At 41.6% G+C, this 20,749-nt stretch overlaps 2 protein-coding genes across 2 annotated transcripts in view; one reads left to right on the top strand and one right to left on the bottom strand.

The window, feature by feature from the left end:
* The window catches only part of pdp1 (pyruvate dehydrogenase phosphatase catalytic subunit 1), a 6,764-nt gene extending 931 nt beyond the window's left edge, over window positions 1–5,833 (top strand). Inside the window, exons 2-6 of the mRNA XM_010779911.1 lie at window positions 2,070–2,085; window positions 2,779–2,873; window positions 2,963–3,131; window positions 3,221–3,439; window positions 3,821–5,833. Coding sequence (XP_010778213.1) covers window positions 2,070–2,085; window positions 2,779–2,873; window positions 2,963–3,131; window positions 3,221–3,439; window positions 3,821–4,201 — 880 coding nt within the window. The 3' untranslated portion in view covers window positions 4,202–5,833. The remainder of the gene's footprint in view (window positions 1–2,069; window positions 2,086–2,778; window positions 2,874–2,962; window positions 3,132–3,220; window positions 3,440–3,820) is intronic.
* Window positions 5,834–14,240: 8,407 nt separating this feature from the next.
* The window catches only part of LOC104952994 (CAP-Gly domain-containing linker protein 2-like), a 50,417-nt gene continuing 43,908 nt past the window's right edge, over window positions 14,241–20,749 (bottom strand). Inside the window, exon 4 of the mRNA XM_010779910.1 lies at window positions 14,241–14,323. Within this exon, the coding sequence (XP_010778212.1) occupies window positions 14,241–14,323 (83 nt within the window). The remainder of the gene's footprint in view (window positions 14,324–20,749) is intronic.

Below are 20,749 nucleotides of genomic sequence, written 5' to 3'. Positions count from 1 at the left end.
GCAATGTGCAAATCTGTCGACTCTCAAAGATGGACTCGGAGGTCCCTTTTACAGCAACCAAGGCTCGGAGAACTTTCGCAAGTCGTAGCGGAGCACACACAGACCTTGCGAGCCGGGCCCGACTCTTTTACTCTCATTATACATAATTGGTGTGTCTTTCTTTCCAGCCTCTTGTCTATTGCCGTGATAATCGTTTTATTGCCCGGTCACAACCACCACCACAACCGATATTGCGAATGTTTTCTGGTCTCTATCCATAGCTCTAGTTCATAGTCCGCATGTCATCACAGCTTGGTTCAGTTTGCGTGTTCTGTTGTTTGAGTTTCGGTCGACGCCCGGTTTAGGATGGGCCGGGCGTTCTCGAACGTTACTTATATTGTGTAAATAATATGTCAATGTACGGCGAAATGTCTTCGTGCAATGGGTATTTGATGTACAGGGTGTTACGGAGAGTAAAACACTGTCCGCGTTACTTCTTTGAAAGTTAATACATTATATTATGTATTAAAAATATATAATATATAAATATATACAATTAATATATCAGAATTTCAATTTTGTCCGGGAAACTCACGTTGGTATTACGATTACACCGGGCACTACTTTAACTCAAACTATGGGGACAAGATTTCATTGTTTCAGTAAGAATCAAAAACCACTAAAATGTGTTCAATTTTGTATTAAAGGTTTATAGAATAAGGTAAGGGGATTTATGAAGTGTGAAAGTTCTACGTATAACTTATAGTGAGAACGTGGTACCGTCGTCATGTTTATTTAAGATCCGTAGGTTTACATTTGAAAATACCTAATTTCTCTAAATTTGATACATGGGATAGGACAGAAGTCGGAGTGTAACAGAGAGACGGGGCGTCCAACCTCTGGGGTTGCGAAAGGACTTGATGACCCAAGACTCCCAACGGAAAAGACCTCGTTGCCGGACGCACCGAGTGTAGCTACCTAGTCTGGACATTCCTCCTGTTTGTGAAGGTGTACAAAGACAGTTACAGTAATCGATTTATATACAACATTGATTCGACAAGGAATGACAAAAATTTCCATGTAACGGTTGAGTCCTCTGCGAGCCCGTCACAACCCCCACGTCCTCCTCCTGCCAAGCAAGTGGCGAGTGTGTGAGAGATTGCTGGTGTCGCGGGTCTTACTCCTTCTCCACCGGGCCTATGCTCGACTTGTGGGGGGAAGTCTCTTCTTCTGTCAATATGCTGTCCATTATGGAGGTGGTTACACGAAATACACCAACAACAACGTCGTAAATAATTTTGGGGGGGGGGGAGAAAGACAGCCGGAGAAATAGTCCCTTACAAATTTCAGCACGGCCTGTGTAGCAAAATGTAGAAAGACAAAGGAAAGTTAGAGTGTTTAATCGGAGGCGGCGCATTTGTTGTAACGTATCAACGTAAAGCAAAAGTCAAACCAACATACGATAAAACCAATAAACACGGGTAGTGTTATTTTGGGTATTTATGTTCATGTGTTTTATTAACGTCATTAGTGGTCGTATCGTACGTTTTCGTGAACCATTTTCCTGTACACGTGTTGTGGTGAGACAACGTGTCCTAACAACCCTTTTTCTACTGCTCCCCTTCTCCTTTGTACGTCGCTCCACTGGCCAGGTGCACGGAAGTAAATCCTCGTGACTTTCGATTACAACTCTCCCTGACTGGTTCCCGGTGGTAGCCGCATCCTCCCGTGTGTGTGTGGGTGTGTGGTGTGTGTGGTGTCGTCGTGTGTGTGTTATCATCTGGTGTGCCTCACAGATGTTTGCAATCGACGAGGGTGTCTCACTTGTAAACACCCACCCAACATATGAGTGCAGTTACTCCCACAGCTCCCTCTCACAGACACCTAACATGTATAACAACAACTTCCTGTGTCGACAAACACCACGGAGCTGCCTGTGCGAATCCGTGCCATTGATAAGCAACGCGAACTACGGAAGTCGAACAAGAGACACATGACCATCGAACGGAGACTATTTTCTCTCTCCTCTACCCTAATGTTAATCTTTCATCTACCTTCCTTGTTTATAACCACTCTCCTACTTTTTATAGGTATTGTCTCTACCATGTACTATTCATTTCTCTACATTCTTTCTTCTTCCACCATTATCGCAATAAGCTTCACTTTGCGGAGACCATCAACTAGAACACCCCTACCTTATCTCCCTTCACCCCTCTTAGTACCGTCGCACCCCTGGCCGCAGCAAACTCAAAGCCAGCTGCGGGCCAAATCCTACCCGGCCCGCAAGAGCTTGCAATGAATATAACACATTTATTATACAGTTACATGCCGCTTTACAGAAGCACGTTACCCATAAACTACATGTCCCACAATGCCTCTCATTTTGTGACAGGCGCAATGAAGAAACTTTCAATTATGTAATATAATACATAATTTTTATATATTATATATTTATATATGTTAATTATATAGTCTTAAAGTTAAAACAGGCCCTTTGAGTGCAACCATAATGCTAATGTGGCCCGTGATGAAATTGAGTTTGATACCCCTGTTCTAAAGTAACAAAGTCATTCTTAGTTTTTGGTGATTTTACACAAGTTAAAACATAATTTCCAAATATCTTATTCCATTCCCCTAAATACTTCACACTTTCAAGATGCATATTGAATATCACTCTTGCACCATGGCAGCAGTACAAATAAATTCTAGGCATCCAAATGTAAACTTTTATGGATTAAAGAGATTTAAACTATGTACCCTATCCTGTCTTCAGCCTCACATTGTCTCTCTGCCCCGCAGGTTGGAGACCCCAACGCTTTCCTGAACTACTGGGTTCTGAGGGTTGCCTTTTCTGGAGCAACGGCCTGCGTGGCTCACATCGATGGATCAGACCTGTAAGGAGGACAAACACTTCCACATGTTTCTGTCAATGTCATTAGCTAAATATATGTTGTAACTAAGCTGTTCCTTACTGTTTTTAAAGGTACATTGCCAACTCAGGAGACGCTCGGGCAGTGTTGGGGGTGCAGGAGGAGGACGGTTCGTTCACCGCTCACACACTCTCTAACGACCACAGCGCCCAGAATGAGGAAGAGGTGGCCCGGATACGAGCTGAACACCCCCCTTCAGAGAAGAAGACAGTTATACGACAGGTAATACCTCCACCAATGTGCTTTATGTGGTTGTTGTTGCAGCATTTATTAAAACCCCCCCCCCCTCTTTCTGTCGGCCTCTTTATCAGGACCGGTTGCTCGGCCTGCTCATGCCGCTGCGTGCTTTTGGAGATGTGAAGTTCAAGTGGAGTATTGAGCTGCAGAAGTGTGTGTTGGAGTCCGGGCCCGATCAGCTCCATGAAAACGAGCACTGCAAGTTTATCCCTCCAAACTACCACACCCCCCCCTACCTGACCGCCGAGCCGGAGATCACGCACCACAAACTGCGGCCACAGGACCGCTTCATGGTGAGAGGAGACAAATCCGCCCTGTGTTTGTTTCAAAAAGTAATGGCAGTAACTTTTCCTAAAGGAGATTCCTACCCTTAAATTCAGACTTTATTACTATTTGTTCAACTTTTCCCACACATTTTAAACGTAGATACCCCATTAAAAGGTGCTCTGAGGAGACGACTTTTCCACAAATTGTATAAAAACATTCAAGGGAATTCCTTTTCTGAACAACATTAATTTCTAGTCGCACTATTAGTGAAATTGGTTAATAAAGATATTCTGAAATGAAGCTAATTTACTGTTCTAACTCAAGGCATGACAACGTATGTGAGTAACTTAGCTTATCTGATGTTACAATCGTGTGTTTTCTGATTCCTCTTGTTTCTATCCCTGCAGGTGATTGGCTCCGACGGCCTCTGGGAGACGCTCCACAGACAGGAAGTGGTTCGTATTGTGGGGGAGTATATAACAGGGGTTTCCCAGCGTCAGCCCCTCAAAGTGGGGGGCTTCAAGGTCTCCCTGGGACAGATGCAGGAGCTGCTTGACGAGAGAAAGGCTCGCGAGTCTTCGGCTTTCGAGGATCAGAACTCAGCGACCCACCTGATACGCCACTCGGTGGGAAACAACGAATTCGGCACGGTTGACCACGAGAGACTGTCGAAAATGCTGTCGCTGCCCGAGGAGCTGGCTCGCATGTACCGCGATGACATCACCATTATCATCTCTCAGTTCAACCCTCATGTGATCGGAGCCCAGAGACAAGACGGGCAGTCCTGAGCTGTACCTCCACCGGTGTTTCACTGCAGATAACGCACATTTGTGTAACTGTGTACTTGTACACATAAGCCCACTGTGGACAAACAGGGCATAATGAGAAAATATCTGTCCAGCTGAATTGTTTTAACTCTATTTAAGTAAATACCTTGTATATTTGTATGCAGTACTACAGAAGATCCAGTTCCTCGTGAAGATCTTTGTTGGATGGAAGTCAATTATATGACGCTATTTATGCTCCCAACATCCTCTGGCAACCCTTGCATACACACCTCTCTGCGTGGCTGATAAGACGCTGTTACAAACTGACTTTTGTGCCAAAAGACTCGACCTCCTCGTTCGCTGAAAGACTCGGGTTGAAATTGTAGATCTTCCAAAGAGCATAAGGGTTGGGACTCGATGCAGCACTGACTCAACCTGATTCTCTGATATGGACTCAAACTGGGCTGTGCCATTGTAACACCAACACTCTTTCTCAGGTGTTATTTCCAACTCACTCACAATATTTCTCTGCCCCTGTATCTGCTTAACATGCACGTGTTCTGCATTTACACTTAAGTATTTGAAAGATTGACTCCAAAAAATGTTATTGATATTTGATCTCCTCACCCAAACAAATGCACCCCCCTCAGTGCTGTTGGCATGTGCCAGATTTACATCCTTGACCTTTTCACGCCCCCTGTTGCTGATTGGCTGGATTAGTGTTGTTGTTGCTCTGAGCTACATTGTTTGTTTCCCATTTACAGACCTGTGTATGAACCACAGATTCATTTTTCAGTGCGTAAACAGAACTGAAAGCTAGCAGATCGTAACAAGATATCGACTGAATTTGAGAAAAAGTGTCACTGACTCCAACTTTAAATTGCTGACGTTAAGCTTTAAAGTGCTTTCTTCCATATTGGCACTCTAGTGAACATCTTGTGGGGAAAAGATGGTTATCGGGAAGAGAAACAATGATTCAGTTACACACAATGTTATCAATTTAAATAGATACTGGATACCTCCTTTTAATCTCTTCAAATGAAAAGCAAAGAATAATCAAACAGACTTTATTTCAAAGTGTCACGAGCCAAAAAGGTTGGGAAACACTGAGCTATGTTTTCAATATGCTAAAACACAGAGTAATAAAATAGTCCTACAAATATTGACCGACTACACACTTATGTACTGAAAGGAGGACATGCATGTGCACTACAGGTGTATTGTCTTGATGGTAATTAGGTGAATTACGGTTCATATATATACATATATAATACAACCCTAAGTTAAATGAGAGTTTTGTAGCTTTTTTTCCAAGCTTTATGGGTTAAAGGGATGCTTGTTTAGGGTTCATCTTGCATTATATCATTTATTAAGAATTTTCAGTTTGGGTGACGGTTTGATTTATATATGACAGCTTTGTTGAAAGCAGAAACACTCTCCTGATACTCTCCAGTTAAACACTAAGGACAAGGTCGAAGTGTTGTGTTTGAGCCCACAGGAAAGAGCAGAATGTACATTTGAAAGCAGTTGTTTGAATATCAGATTATTTAAAAAGATTTTACAGTACATGTATGTTACACATCTTTATTTACAGTTGTATGTATGAAATGTAATTTATGTGGATTATGTTTTGTATATGGAAATGCTTTAATAAAACATAATACACACCACTGGGTACAGCTGTTTTGTGTTTTGGTTGACACAGGCTGGCTTGGTGGTGAACACACTGCCGCGCCCCTGAATGCAGCGCGACGTCCCGCTAAGCGACAGCCACCTGAGGTCAGTGTGTGTCAGGCAGGCAGGTCTCAGGTTGCAAGTGTGCCGCTCTCTGCTCAGTTTACATCAGTGCATCTTATTATACTTTATTATAGGGCTTAGTCGAATACTCGATTCCGATTGGTCAATTTACATTTCGGAGATTGTGAATACTCTCTAACTCAATAACATGACCGTTGCTAAGGAGGATCAAGGGAGTATGTGCAGTCATATCAATCGTCGGCTGTGAATGCTTCTTTCACAACATAATCTTGTATTTTCTAATGTGAAGTATTTTCTAATCCTAAAAAAATTGATATTTGTCATGGCATAGGCTACTATACTAGGACTCTTTTGTGATTATTTGTTTTACATACTTGACTAGTATAAATGTTCCTCCTAATGATATATAAACATGAATACACAGAGTGCAACTTCCTTTTTAGAATAATGTACATAAATTCACATTTGCCATTGCAGCTCTCCTACCTCAAAGGCTGAGAGATACTAAATGAAGTACAGATAAAGGTTGTTCTTCATACTGAATTGCTACCCGTGTATGGTGTCCTTCAACACACTGTGTTTTGTCTGTGGATAAAATACCTCATGTTCAGATTGTATTCTTCTGCCTCTGTCTGCTGGGAATTTAAAGTTGAAGGTTAGCTTCACTCTGCTTGTGACAACATTGTCTGGGAAGCAAAAGACTGTATTCCAAAAGAGTCCGAATTTTCTTTCTGGTAATACTTATATATACATATTTTATTTTGACCCCGTTCTCAATGCAGGATATTTAACTGTAATGAGGGTACATTTACCATTGTATTCCCTCCACCACTGACAGTCACAGCACCACGAACACAGTGGTTTGAGTTATTATTGTCAGGAGACAGTCAGTGAACCACCACTAGATGCTGCTGCAGTATCAGACATGACAAAGTGTCGAATAAGAGACAAGGTCATGGATTTATTTGAATATTTACATTATTATGCATCAATTTATAATGTTAGTTTGACAAATACTTGTTTACAGCAAAATATCTTTATCACTAATATAACAACCCAAAGGACTCTCAAGGTTTTTTGAAAACATAAAATCACTTTTTTTTAAAGAACATTGATAACCTGTTATGAAAAAGTATACATGAAACTGCAAACTGGCTGATTTTATTGCATCTGTGTTACTGTGACAAAGAATCTCTTATATGATTCCTGATAGCGACACATTGTATGAAACATATTGTAGGACATTGCAGACTTTAAATAGTTTTGAAGTGGGATTGAGTCACAATAGTCCCTGAGAAAAGAAACGTGGGTTTGATCATCATCACGTCGTCAGAGTGTTTGATTTATAAGGGCCATGCGCTCAGTTTCTCAGAAATAAACATAATGTTTGATCAGATGTTATGCCTCATCCCCGGATGTTTTTCCAGGACTAGGTTACAAAAGCAGAATGAGTGACTTAACTTTAAGGAATGTGTTTATGTGCTGCCTTCTTTTCCGTTGGATTAAGGTGCACAACGTGTAATACAAATCCTCCCACACAGCTGTCTCTCTTATTTACAATAATATAACAGAACTAATCACCCAATTCAGTTAAAGTAATCCACCACAAGGGGCAGCCAAAGTGTGTCAGGCCTCCAATGTGAAAATGAAAACTCACTGTTTAAAATGACGCATTCGTTTTTATACAGACAGAACTAGATAGAGTTTATTTAAAAAGTCACACAAGTACGTAAATTACAGATATGTTTATTTGTATGGGAATAAAAAGTACACATAGGCTTTCAATATGTTGCGAGTTCTTCTGCAACATTTCAGTTTGGTGATCTACCTTATAGTTTACTGCAATGTCAACGGAAAGGGGGGTTTAACTAATAAGTAATATCCCACATGTAAAAAATGATTTTTGAAGAAGAATAAAGTGGTGGAACACTTCTAAATATTGGAATAAACTAAATATTCTGAACTGCAATAATGAAAGATGGAAAGCTAACATTTTTTGATTATAAAATTAGATAATATTGTATTTACTCCAAATATTTACATTTATTTTCACTTCTCTCCCTGTAGACATTTATTTGTAACTTCAGTGTCAACTGTAACGTGACTAAGGATTTCCTCATGGACTTTGTGATACTTGTATATGTATACTTCTGTAGCATATTTATGTAAAAACAAGGCCCGGCCCCCCCACTGACACTTTACCTCTGCCACATCATCATAGACTATATGCATTACATTAATGTTCATACTCCTAGATGCACATATTCTTATTTCACATTAATAGTTTATATTCTAAAATTCATTCATATCACTCTATTTCCATGTAAATTACTGCTTTATTTAATTTGTATTGCTATTTAACTGTATTTTATTTTATTACGGTGTAAAATAATTTGCGTTTTATATTAGATTTCTTGTTTTTTATATTTTATGTATGCACCATGACATCAAGTCAAATTCCTAGTATGTGCGAACCTACCTGGCAATAAACCTGTTTCTGGCATTTCTGATTGCTGAATTCTGATGTAACTGCTTGAAAATAATCTCTGAGTTGTGTTCTCACATGCTGCGTACAGTCTTTGAATTTACGCCATATGTTTAGTTCTTGTGAACATTGTGTTTTGTTTGCGTTAATGCCGCTTGTCCTTAGATTATTATAAAGCATGATAAAAAATACTTTTCAAATGGACACAAACGAAATAGATTTAACTGACTAGACTTTTGTACTAGTAACTTAGTAAATAATAACATTAAAAGAATAGGTAGTCAAATAAACAAAAGCACTGCTGATTGTGATGGTGAAAGAATAACATAGTATTTCTTTATTTAGATAAAAGGGTTCGCAGCACATTGGGGGGAAACATGTTCGGCAAAAACAATTGTGTGTGACTGTGTGGTGATGGTGTGTGTGTGTGTGTGTGTGTGTGTGTGTGTGTGTGTGTGTGTGTGTGTGTGTGTGTGTGTGTGTGTGTGTGTGTGTGTGTGTGTTGTGGAAAGTGTTGCCGGGATACAGGCAAGGAGAGAGTGCAGACATAAACATTGGAGAGGCTACATGTTGACTTTTTGGTGATGTGGTTCACCCACTGTTCTNTAATTTTCTGAGACAGTCCTGTAGTTCTGAAATGTCGCGTTTACACCAAAAAGAGCCGGAACTAAAATTACTTAATCAGAACCTTTTTTACCCCCTTTTCCGTCCCTGCTAGAGAGCAGGGACTTTCGTGGGAGAAAAAGGTTCCTATGTCTGATTGGCTGGGCGGAATGCAAACCACGCCCCGTAAAACTCCCAAAAGGTTTTGTGAAGCCGCCATTTTATTATCCTCGCATTAGCATTATTAGCATTAGCCCAGCGCACAAACGCAGAGAGACTAACTTATGGCAACACAAAAGAAAACATGGGAGCGGTGGAGATGAGGAGGTGTCGGCGTTCTGGCGATTTACTCGGAAGGCTTCAGTAGCCAGTCCCCAACTCCGGGGACTTCCGGCCGGGGACTTCGGGTGGCAGTATACGCGTGAAGTTGTTTGCGGCCTGCCAGTAAACCCAAAGCAGAAGAAGAAGAAGTGACGTCAGCGGCTTCATTTGCCTAATCCTCCCTCAGGGACTTATTCCGGTGTGAACGCGGTCGGCTCTTTAGTTCCATTGGGGTACTAAGTGCTGGGAGCTAAGTACGGCAAAGTACTTGGTGTGAAAGCGGCTCTTGACTTTTCAGATGCAGAGACAACGCTTGGTTAAACAATTCACCAGGACACTAATGGCAGGGAGTTACCATTCAATTTCTAGTATGACTACAGGCATCAATTTTGAATCAAGTCTCAATAAAAAAGTTTTAAGTTATTGTATGGAATTTTCTAACATTGATATGATAGGTTCAATAACAAACTCCTGAAGTAACTAATGATATGTTTTAGTATTCTAAAACATTAAGGCCTACATTATAGCCCAGGGTGTTTCAATATGTTTTTCTAATATGACTTTAGTATTATATTATAAGGCTGTTAAGGGCCCTTAGAGGTGCTATTAATAAGTAATCCCACATGAACAGTGGAAGCAGAATATTCATTATAAGCTTCTGGCGTTGTGAAACTATTGCCTAATATGTTCCTTTTACAGAACATTTGATTATGTTTTGTTTTAATGCAAAGCTTGAACACAGAACGCATTTCCCTTGTGTTTTTAAGTTATAAAGGAAAGTCTTTTTCTCCCTGCTTCCTCATTAATATCCGTGCTGGAAATTGAAATTATATTTAACCCCTGGTGTAAGATTCATACAGAATTAGTGGCCATATAGGGAACATAAATTACTTTTAATTTGGCTTTTACATTCAACCTCCACACATGCAAAACAAATGCTTATTTGCCATCCAAGCACCTCTTTTCACCCTCTGTCTGAAACCAGAGCCCAGTCTGCTCTGATTGGTTAGCTTGCCGACTTGTTTGTGATTGGTCAACCACTTGTCCCGCCCCTTAGCCTATCACATACAATGTGTTGGAGCGATAGCCAATAGAAGTACGAGTGCAAATTATATTGGAACATCAGAAAGGATGTATCTTTCTGTAAACTTATATAACAATATGAGTGTGTGAAGTGAATTGCTGCTTTAACGTCATTCCCAATAGAGGAAAAGCATAAAAACAACAACAACAAAAGACAGAAAGCCGACAACAAAGGCTGATACTTTTAAAAGAACAATCTAAAGGAAATAAAACAACAAAGCGGGGCCTGATTGCTCCGCAGGGCGTTGTTATAACTGCAACATTGGCAGTATCCAGATGAAACATTACAAAATGAAATAGCGTGATAAAAATAAAGCTGAAGATATGTGGATTAAAATCAATACATGGCCTGTGGGCTCCAAGTATCCGTCCATTATCAAATTAATAACATGTTGTACTTCAGTGCGTCATGTCTGCGAGGATCCTTTCTCTCTGGCAGTAAGTGCTGAGGAGATTGTAAAATCAATGCAGCGCTGTCTGCGTACCTCTCTTTCTTCAGCAGCTCCTGGCTGATATTGACCAGCTGGCCAGATGCATCATGGGACTTCTTGGTCATGGACTCCAGCTCCGACTCCACGCGCACATTCTCCCTCGCCAGAGCCTCAGCTTTCTTCTCTCCGGAGCGCACCTTCCCCTCCAGAGCTAAAGGAAGGGAAATAAGAAGGAGGAGAACATTTGAATTTAAAGGTCTCCTATCATGCTATTTTTAGGCATATATTTTGGCTCTCAGATACAAATATATCAAAATATGTCTGATGTGTTTTGCTCAAAATACCAAACGGATCATGCATTTTAGACGGAGCTGATCCAGATTTGCATCCAATATTACGTCATATCGGACGCAAATCTGGATCAGCTCCGTTTCCCCCCCGTTTTTAGAGATGTGGGCACGGAGGAAAAGAGAGAGGGTTTTATTTGCTGACGCTGCGTGAGTTCCCTGACACACCGGGGACACATCTTTATGTATAAAAGACATCAACAAGTGCATTTTGCATGATAGGTCCCCTTTAAGATGAGTTGTCAGCTTCCGTATATTCCAGCAATATGTTATGATAATGCCGTTATTAGAATTCATTTAAAACACCTTTATAAATTGTTAAAACAACTATTGTAGTCATAGACATAATGTATATATTACATAATACCTCAGATTAGAGAATAGGATTGACTTTATTAAAAGCCGAAATTAGGAACAAAATGTTAACAGCAACAATGCATAGTGAAGCATCTTTCTGTGCAAAAATATATGTTACCCTGAAGTAATAAGGCTTCAGGTAATAGTATCGGGTCTCCGCACTTTAGGCGCGTCTCACAGTACTTTTCCCACTTTAGTTCCGGAATGTCGCGTTCCACCTAAAGCAACCCGGAACTGAATGAGTTGCATCAAACCTTTTCACCCCATTTTCCGTCCCCGCTAGAGAGCAGCGGACTTCATGGGAAGAAAAGGTTCCTAAGTCTGATAATACACATGAGAGCAAAAATTGCAAACCACAGGACCGTAACTCCCAAAAACGATATTTGACACAAAGCAAATATAATATACATGACATTAGCATATTAGAAATAGCACAAAAGCGCACAAACAAGAGACTAAAACTTATGGCAACACAAAACAAAACATGGGAGCGGTGGAGGATGAGGAGTGCTGTCGCGTTCCGGGAGATTTTAACTCGGAAGCTTCAAGTAGTTGGAGGACTGGGCTTCGTAGAACGCTGCTGGGAGTCCCCAGCAGCTTCTACGGAAGGCAGTCCCCAAACTCCGGGGACTTCGGGTGTGCAGTATAGCCGGATGTTGTTTACGACCTGCCAGTAAACCCAAAGCAGAAGAAAAAGAAGTGCCGTCAGTGCTACATTGCCAATCCACCCCCCAGGAACTTATTCCGGTAGAAACGCGATCTGTACTTAGTTCATGAGAACTAAAGAAGTTTCCTCATGAACTAAGTTCTGATCCGAACCTTTGGTGGGAAAAGTACTGGGTGGTGAAAGCGCCTAAAATTAGCGACTGTCATTTGTGTTGATTTCTCTTTTTTAATATTGTCTGGTATCCCCTTCTATTCCTTCAACACAAGATAAAAAAGACCGCGACGTCACTGTACCGTTGTGGCCCATAACTGAATAATCCTCCGCTCCGCTTTGTGTCCTTCCTTCTTGCTGTTAAAAATTCCAGTCTGTTCTTCAAGTGGTGTCATGTGATTATCACGGCACACGAAGAGTGTTTTGGGTTCCTTTGCAAGTGATGGGAGTTTTCAAAGACCAGCCTTTTGACGATTTCTCAGCGCTGATCAAAGAATGAAGCGAACTGACATCAATAAACACAGGGCACTGCACCTGAGAACTACAAGGATGTGACACCCTAAAATGCCTCTTTAATCTAAATATACATCAGTAACGAAATAAAAGACATCCTCCAATAAAAGACAAGCCAGGAATGGTTCAACCAATAGCGTCATTTAATGGAAAAACACTACAATTCCCCCTGCAGCCATTGAAAGATTACTGAACGGAAAACAAAAAGACATGTACCAACCATGAGAGTGCTAATGGACACAAAAGAAACATCAAAACGCTACAACAAACAAGCTGAGAAAAGACATACACAAGAAACAAAAACAACTTCAAAAGAACCAAAAGACGAACAGAGCGAAACAAGCACACAACAAAAGGAACAAACACTCTAAACGAACACAGACATCACAACCAACCACAGAGATAGAAATATAATGGCGAAGGGATGAAACCCTACAATTTAATGGTCTTCACATGCAGAGCATCAACAGTGCATGTGTTCTCTGCTGTTAACACATCTAGCACACAGGGTCTACCCAGGAGTCTAGACACCAGAGCGTCACACACAGGAGTCTAGAAACACAGGAGCCTAGTACCAGGAGAACATAGCACACAAAAGGAAGATACTAGTACCTTAGAGTCATAAGAACAGGAAATCAAATAGACACCAGGGAAGTCTAGAACCAGGACTCGCGCTCAGACACAGGAGTAAACACCCCCCAGGAGTCTAAGTACCAGGAGTCTAGCCAGCAGGAGTCTAGTACCAGGGAAACAACAACAAAGAAATTCCTAGTAGCCACCTACAAACAACAGAGAGTCCTAAGCACCAGGAGTACTATATACAGAGAGTCTAGCAACCCAGGGGTCTATACAGGAGTCAGACCCAGGAGTCGAGTATCAGGAAGTCTAGCAACCAGGATCTAGAACCAGGAGTCTAAACCACGAGTCAGTACCAGGAGGTCCAACCACCAGGAGTCGTAGATACCAGGAGTCAAAGCAGACAGGAGTCTAGATACAAGTGAAACACCAGGATTCTAGTATCAGGAGTGCTAGTACCAGGTCCTAGTACTCAGGAGTCCACAACACACAAGAGTCAACAACCAAGAGTCTAAAACACCAAAGAGTCTAGTAACAGGGGTCTGGTACCAGACCCTGAGTCAGACCAGGAGTCCTACTAGGACAGGTGGGCAGCACTAATAACAAGCACCGGGGAGCATGAGTGGGGGGGAAAAGAGGAGAGGGTCACAGCCAAGCCCCTACTCGACTGACCACTGCCGACCAACGAGTTATAAAGACTATCATAATAAAAAAGAGACTGAAACAATTCCAAGATCAGTTTCCTCCCTATGTAGAGAACATGGTGGGGAACATCCTACACGCAACACCAAAACTATCTTGCTCCTGTGTAAAATCAAATGCTATGTGTGTGTGAACATAAAGAAGCTCTCTATAAGAGATTACAGATTGCATGATTTCTTTCTTCTCTTTGGAAAATGAAACAATCTAATACTCCGAAACTAGGAGATTAATGAAAGCAATCCACCTGGGAAGTGAGGGTCGTCACCATCTTTCTCACACAGATTTTACCATCAAGCCTTCTCCTCGTTTCTGAGTAAGACAAAACAACAGTCAGTGTGTTTTGAGGATACATGTTCAAAGAAACCACAAATTAGATGACTGACACAGCTCTAAGGCAAATCAACGCCGCCATAAGGCTTTCAGTTTCTATATTTAGCCGTTTCACACCAAGTACTTTGCCGTACTAGTTCCCAGTACTTAGTTCATGCAGAACTCTTTAGTTCTCATTAACTAAGAGACAGATCGCGTTACACACCGATAAGTTCCTGGGGTGGATTAGGCAAATGAGCCGCTGACGTCCTCTTCTTCTTCTGCTGGGCTCCGCAGGCCGCAACAACTTCACGGCGTATACTGCAGTGGCGAGCCGTGACTTTTATACCTAGGAACCAACTCTGAGCCACCTCTTCCTCGAGTTATGTAAGACAAAAGAACGAACAAACAGCGTAAGATCAAACAACGGCCCGGGGTGCAAAACGCATCAATGAAAGTCGACCTCTACCACACAAAACAACACACCTGTAAATACACTATTTGTGTTCTTTTGAAATTGAAAAGATACTGACATTGTGTTTGTATACTTCGGTCAGTATTGTCTTAAGGTTCATTTGGCATAAGCTTTATTTTGAAGGCGAGTTTACGCTGAATTAAGACAGAAGAAATGGATAGTTGCTATGGAACAAGAAAGTTTCACGCGGGGGAACTTTTCCATAATTCCGCGAATAATAAAACACCCTCCCATTATAGAGGGAAGATATGATGGTCAAATATAGTACTGTCCATTTCACCATTAACTCTCGTTCATACATATAGCATGGCCCTCTGTGAATTCATAGCTGGAACGCGCTGGACGTCCAACAGCTCCTCTCTCATCGAGATGAGCCTTCTTTAATTAAAACCCTTCACATTCCAAACAGAAAACTGAAAGCAAGATTCGAAGGATTTTTTATTTGGAAAGTTTATTTTAAATACAATTTAAATCAAGGTATTTTGTAAAACATGAAAATATAACTAAAAATTTATTAAAAATATTTAAAGAAAAAGAAAAAAGAAAGATATTATATTTTTGTATGTTTTTAAATATTATTTTGAGAATATCTTAGGGCCCCTCACAGAGGGCCTAAGGGACCCTGACAGCTCGCTCACTGGTATACTGGCACAAAGCCCGAAGTCCCGGCCGAAAGTCCCGGAAGTTGGGGACTGCTTCAGTAGAAGCTGCTGGGACTCCCAGCAGCTCTACTGAAGCCTTCCGAGTAACATCTCCGAAGCCGACACGTTCCTCCAATACATACAGACAACAACATAGATATAATAAAATATATAGAAGAATATAAGAATAAGTGAGGGTACTCCTCTCACGTTGGTAGCAATAGAAGCTATGCTAATAAATAGCTAATGCCAGCAAATACAATGGCGGGCTTCAAAAACATATACACGAGTTTTACGGGGCGTGGTTGTAATTACCGCCGCCAGCAAATCGAAATAGGACCTTTTTCTCCCATGAAAGTAACTGCTCTCAGGGTGTAACGACCCTGGGCGTAAAGGTCATTTGTGGTGTGCATTTGCCCTCCTCCTATAATGTACAATGAAAGAGTGATCAGATGTGTGTGTGATAAGCGAATGAGTGCACCAAGTTAGACATGAATTAGCATACTTACAACCATGCTGAATTGAGTCCACAACTGAGAAGAAGAGAAGGAGCATTTAAGATGCAGCCATGCAGAATATCCTCGGAAAAATCAGCAAATCTCTAACAGACATTTCAATCCATCTCACCACACAACATTAGCTTGCATGAGTCCGATATAATATAGCTAAAAAGGTGCTTAGTTAACTGTTGCCCTCGGATCATCCTTTTTGCCTGCTGACTGTGTTAGAAAGCGACTTAAACCTGTCTGTGCGCCTTCTTTTTTCAGGAGTCACTCTTTTCTTTTGGATAACGTTTTCTCCCGTTATTAGACATATGAAGTAAAGGTAAGATTTTTCGTAATTCAAATTTCTCATTTGTTAGGTAAGATTTTTGTGGTAAAAGGTTTATCTTTGGTTTTGAAGAATTATATAGCAAAAACATAACCTCAATAAACCTCTAATTTTCGGTAATTCATTATACCAACGACTTTTATCTGTAACTAATGGACAACCAGTTCTTGGGAGCTGGAAAATGGGCGCGAGTGCCATTTTATACTGCGCCTGGTTCCCACGGTCCTGGGCCGTAACACTACGTAGGGACCAAAAAAGGGGCAGAAAAGGTTATGATGAACTAATCCACCGCTTCCCAGGATTCTTTTTGGTGATGAACGCAACATTTCAAGAATATTGGAACGTATACTGGGAACCCACTCACTCCGGTGTGAAAGGCCCAGTCACGCCAACAGTTAACATTAGTTCTGCTTTAACTGCTTGGTGGACTTCTTTCTGCGGGCGCCATTTTTCGCTTATCGAGCGATTTCAACCACAGATAGAACTCTTCTCCTTCTTTCCTGCTCGCAATCTGCCTGGTGAGAAAATAAGTAAGTGGCGAGAATAAGATTCTCCGCTTTTGTATCAACTAATAGAGCATGTATCCTACACACACCTGAAAGCAGTAATAGGGGTTCATATGACTCATAACTGGGTTTTAAATATTTGTTCTTTAACTCGAGACATTATTGGAATGGAGCAGAAGATAAAATTCATGTATTTGTAAAATTAAAAACTAAATTCTATCATGGTTTGTTTTTTTTGATGAAAATAAATGGACCGTTGATACCTTCGACTTCTGGTTTAGCTCATCTCTCTTCTGTAATGCGTTATCCTCTTCACCCGTGAAGAAGGATAAAGAAATTAAAGCTTAAAGCAAGCAAGTGACAGGCGTATCCGACACTTAGTTAATCAATCAAATCAATCAATCAATCAATCAAGCAGGTATTGGAATACAGCTTTGCAGTGATCACAAGTTTTAACATTATAGTCTCAGCTGGGCTTTACAGTTTAATACAGAATATGAAAAAAATAAAATGGGGGGGGGATTAGCAACGTCTGTCTTTAGTCTTCACAACAGACAAACTGCCAAAGAAACCCAAATTTCATGCGGGAAAAAACTAGAAGAAACCTCTGGGAGAGGATCTCTCTTCCAGTGACGGAACAGATGTAGAAAAATAAGACATTCACAAAAACAGATAGTCATGGGCTGCTCGATTATGGCAAAAATAATAATCTCGATTATTTGGGTCAATAATTGTAATTGCGATTATTAAATGCGATTATTCATTGACTTTAAAACATCCATTTATCTGAGAAAAAAAAGTGAACAGTTATCGTTTTTAACGGTGATGAACGCCTGAACTTTAAGTATAACTCAACTGGAAAAAAAAAAAATGTATTTAAAAAAAAAAAATAAGTTATAAAAATAAGAATCGTTTTATTTCGATTACCCGTTGTTTTCAGTAATCGTTGCAAGCCATAATCGTAATCGCGATAAATACGATTAATTGATCCAGCCCCTAACAGATAGTCAAAAGAAATCTCCTCTTATCTCCTGTGCTACTCACGTTAGCATCGTTGCGAGCGTGTAGCGGTCGTCCTGCGTTGCCTTGCGCTGATGGCCGTACCTCAGCTGCTCCCTCCAGCTTCTGGATGTCCTGCTGGCTCTCGGCTGGGCGCTTCTGCAGCGCCTGGTAGCCGCTCATGAACTTCTTCTTCCGACAGCTCCAGCCCTCTCTCTCAGCTCCTCTGAGTTCCTGTCCTTCTCCATGTGGATCTTCTCCCACCTCCGGCAGCCCGTCGCTTCCGCCTCTGCAGCTTCTCTCACACGGCCTCCTCCAGGGCCTTCCTGCCCCTTGGCCTCCCACCTCGCTCCTGACCAGCTCTGGCTCCCTGTGTCCAGCTGCTCTTTGGCCTCCGTCAGGCGGGTGCAGAAGTCTTCGTCGCTTCTTGTAACGGATGGCTGCTGTCGATCTTGTGTGTTGCCTGTCAGGTTATCCACCATCCAGCCTGGTGCTCCGCTCTTCAGGCTCTCCAGAGAGGCCTGCTCGGGCCTCCTGCGCGGGGTGATCCCGGACAGATGAGGCCTTCAGGTCCTCCAGGGAGCGCTGGTGATGGACCACCAAGAAGTCAAATTTGTCCTTAGAGGGAAGGAAGGGGATCATTAGATTAGGTCGTGCTCCTCAAGATACTCACAGAGCTGAATCAGATTCAGATGCTGCTGAAGGCTCTTTGAGCAGGTTTCTCTCAGTGTCGTGCCGTATGATTATAAAGTTTGTTGTTTGTGTCGTCATGTAATTTGTTGCTTGATATCGTGTCCATTGTGATGTTTACACAGGAGCTTCTGTTATGCAGTCCATTTTCAACTTGACCCATTAAAGTATTATCGTATCGTATCTTGGTGTTTAAATGATATTTTGGAGGCTTTTTTTTTGTTGTTCAAAAATGTTTTATTTGTTTTTTTGATTTCATATCAATTTAACAAATGGTGTTAGTTTCTCCCTCCTCGCCTGCTGCAACAACGTATGAGACTATACTTAGAGAGCATGGAAAGATCTCCAGCTTCTAGCTTTCCATCGTCAATTTGTTTTATTATTGTATTTAAACGCTGAAAACCCCATCTTGTCTATTGTGGTTTATTTGTTTTGGTAGTTATTGGTGCATTTAATCTTGTTTTTAAGTTATCGTTTAATAATTTAATTTATTAATTAATTGTTGATTGTTTTATTTAATTTGAATATTGTTTTAATTATTTTACTCCTATTTGTGTTATTCTATATTGTATTTGTCCCCGTACAGCACGTTGATCACGGGGTTGTTTAAAATGTGCCTATAATAAATGAAGATTTGAGATTGTCTTCAGGATGAAAATCCATTGTCCAACAGCTCTCTGATACTCTGTGCGTGACAGAAGTACCTTTCCAGGTGCTCCCAACGTATGAGACTGACGTCATAGAGCACGGTATGAAAGTCCTAGCCCTGATGCATTTTGCTGATCTTCAGTTTTCCCAGCTCTCTATTGCGTCTCATATTTTCCTTTAACTTTCCTTCCGGAACTATCCCTTGGTCCTTCTCCCGAATAAAGTCCTAATCCTGACTGACTGATTGATACCCACATGCTCTCTGATCCAGTGTGCGTTGGCAGATACGCTTCCAGGTGTCCTCATATCCACGTTCTCCTGTTGCGTCCTGGACCTTCGTTCACCTCGCATCAGCTCCCGGCCTCTTGTTCTCCACTCGGCCCCTCAAGCTCAGCGACCGTCGGCCGCCTCTCCTCTAGCTCCGCCTCGGCTTCTCCCTCAGCTCGCTGCTCTCACTGCTGTGCTCGCGGCCCGCAGAGGCCGCTGACTCCGCAGGACGAGGCTCGGGCATCGGACCCCGGGGCCTCGTCGCCGTCCTCCTGCTGGGAGCGGACTCGGAGCTTCACCTGCAGGTTCTCCATCCCGCCCTCCTGGAGGCTCAGCTCTCCTCCAGATGCACGATCCGACTCTGCTCCTCAACCGTGGTTTGCTGGAACGGATACAAAAAACACGTGGTCACTGTCGCTGAATCATCTGNTGTGTGTGTGTGTGTGTGTGTGTGTGTGTGTGTGTGTGTGCGTGTGTGTGTGCACGTGTGAGATGAGTAATTGAATGTGACCTGTTGCAGCTACCGAAAGCAAAACGGAGAACAGTGGGTGAACCACATCTTTCGGTAGCTGCAACAGGTCACATTCAATTACTCATCTCACACGTGCACACACACACGCACACACACACACACACACACACACACACACACACACACACACACACACACACACACACACAAACATGGCACAAGGTCAGGTAGGACAGTGATTCAAGACAATTTTATGTGCAGTGTTGGAAACTAGTTACCAGTACGGTACTTGAGTACAGTTTTAAGGTACTTTTATTCACTTGAGTATTTCAATGTTTGCCTTTGATTATACTCAAACACCACCACACTCTACTTTTTACTAATACATTTATCTGACCTCTTTAATTAATTGGGGATTCAGATATATCATTGAACATGAAATATAAATCAACTAATAAATGATGATGTATTACTATATTACGCTGCCCAAAAGTATATATATACATATAACACATTATTGTCTCAATAATAAAAATTCAATAGTGTCATTTATATTCTGAAATGGGACAGTCTGCATAATGAGTATATTTTGATGCAAATATTTTTGTGAGATTTATAATACAGAAGCTGTAACGGTGTATATCCACACTGTGGTCACGCTACTTTTACTTTGACCTCCCCCACTGCACATGTTGAACATTGAAACTCTCACATGTGGTTTTGAGAGGGATTTTTTTGTTGTGGCCTTTTTGTGCTGCATAAAAGCCCACAATCATTCAAATTAATCCTTTCAGCACTGTGGCCCGTCGCCCACTGTCACAAGAGATGACTCAGAGTCGCTCTGTGCAGCACCAAGGCCTCGATTGCCCAGTGACAGACTGGCATTGATGTGGGGGG

Source organism: Notothenia coriiceps, unplaced genomic scaffold, assembly GCF_000735185.1.
Source record: "Notothenia coriiceps isolate Sejong01 unplaced genomic scaffold, NC01 NC01_scaffold00020931, whole genome shotgun sequence".
Classification (NCBI taxonomy): Eukaryota; Metazoa; Chordata; class Actinopteri; order Perciformes; family Nototheniidae; genus Notothenia; species Notothenia coriiceps.
This window is presented reverse-complemented; position numbering and strand designations above follow the sequence as displayed.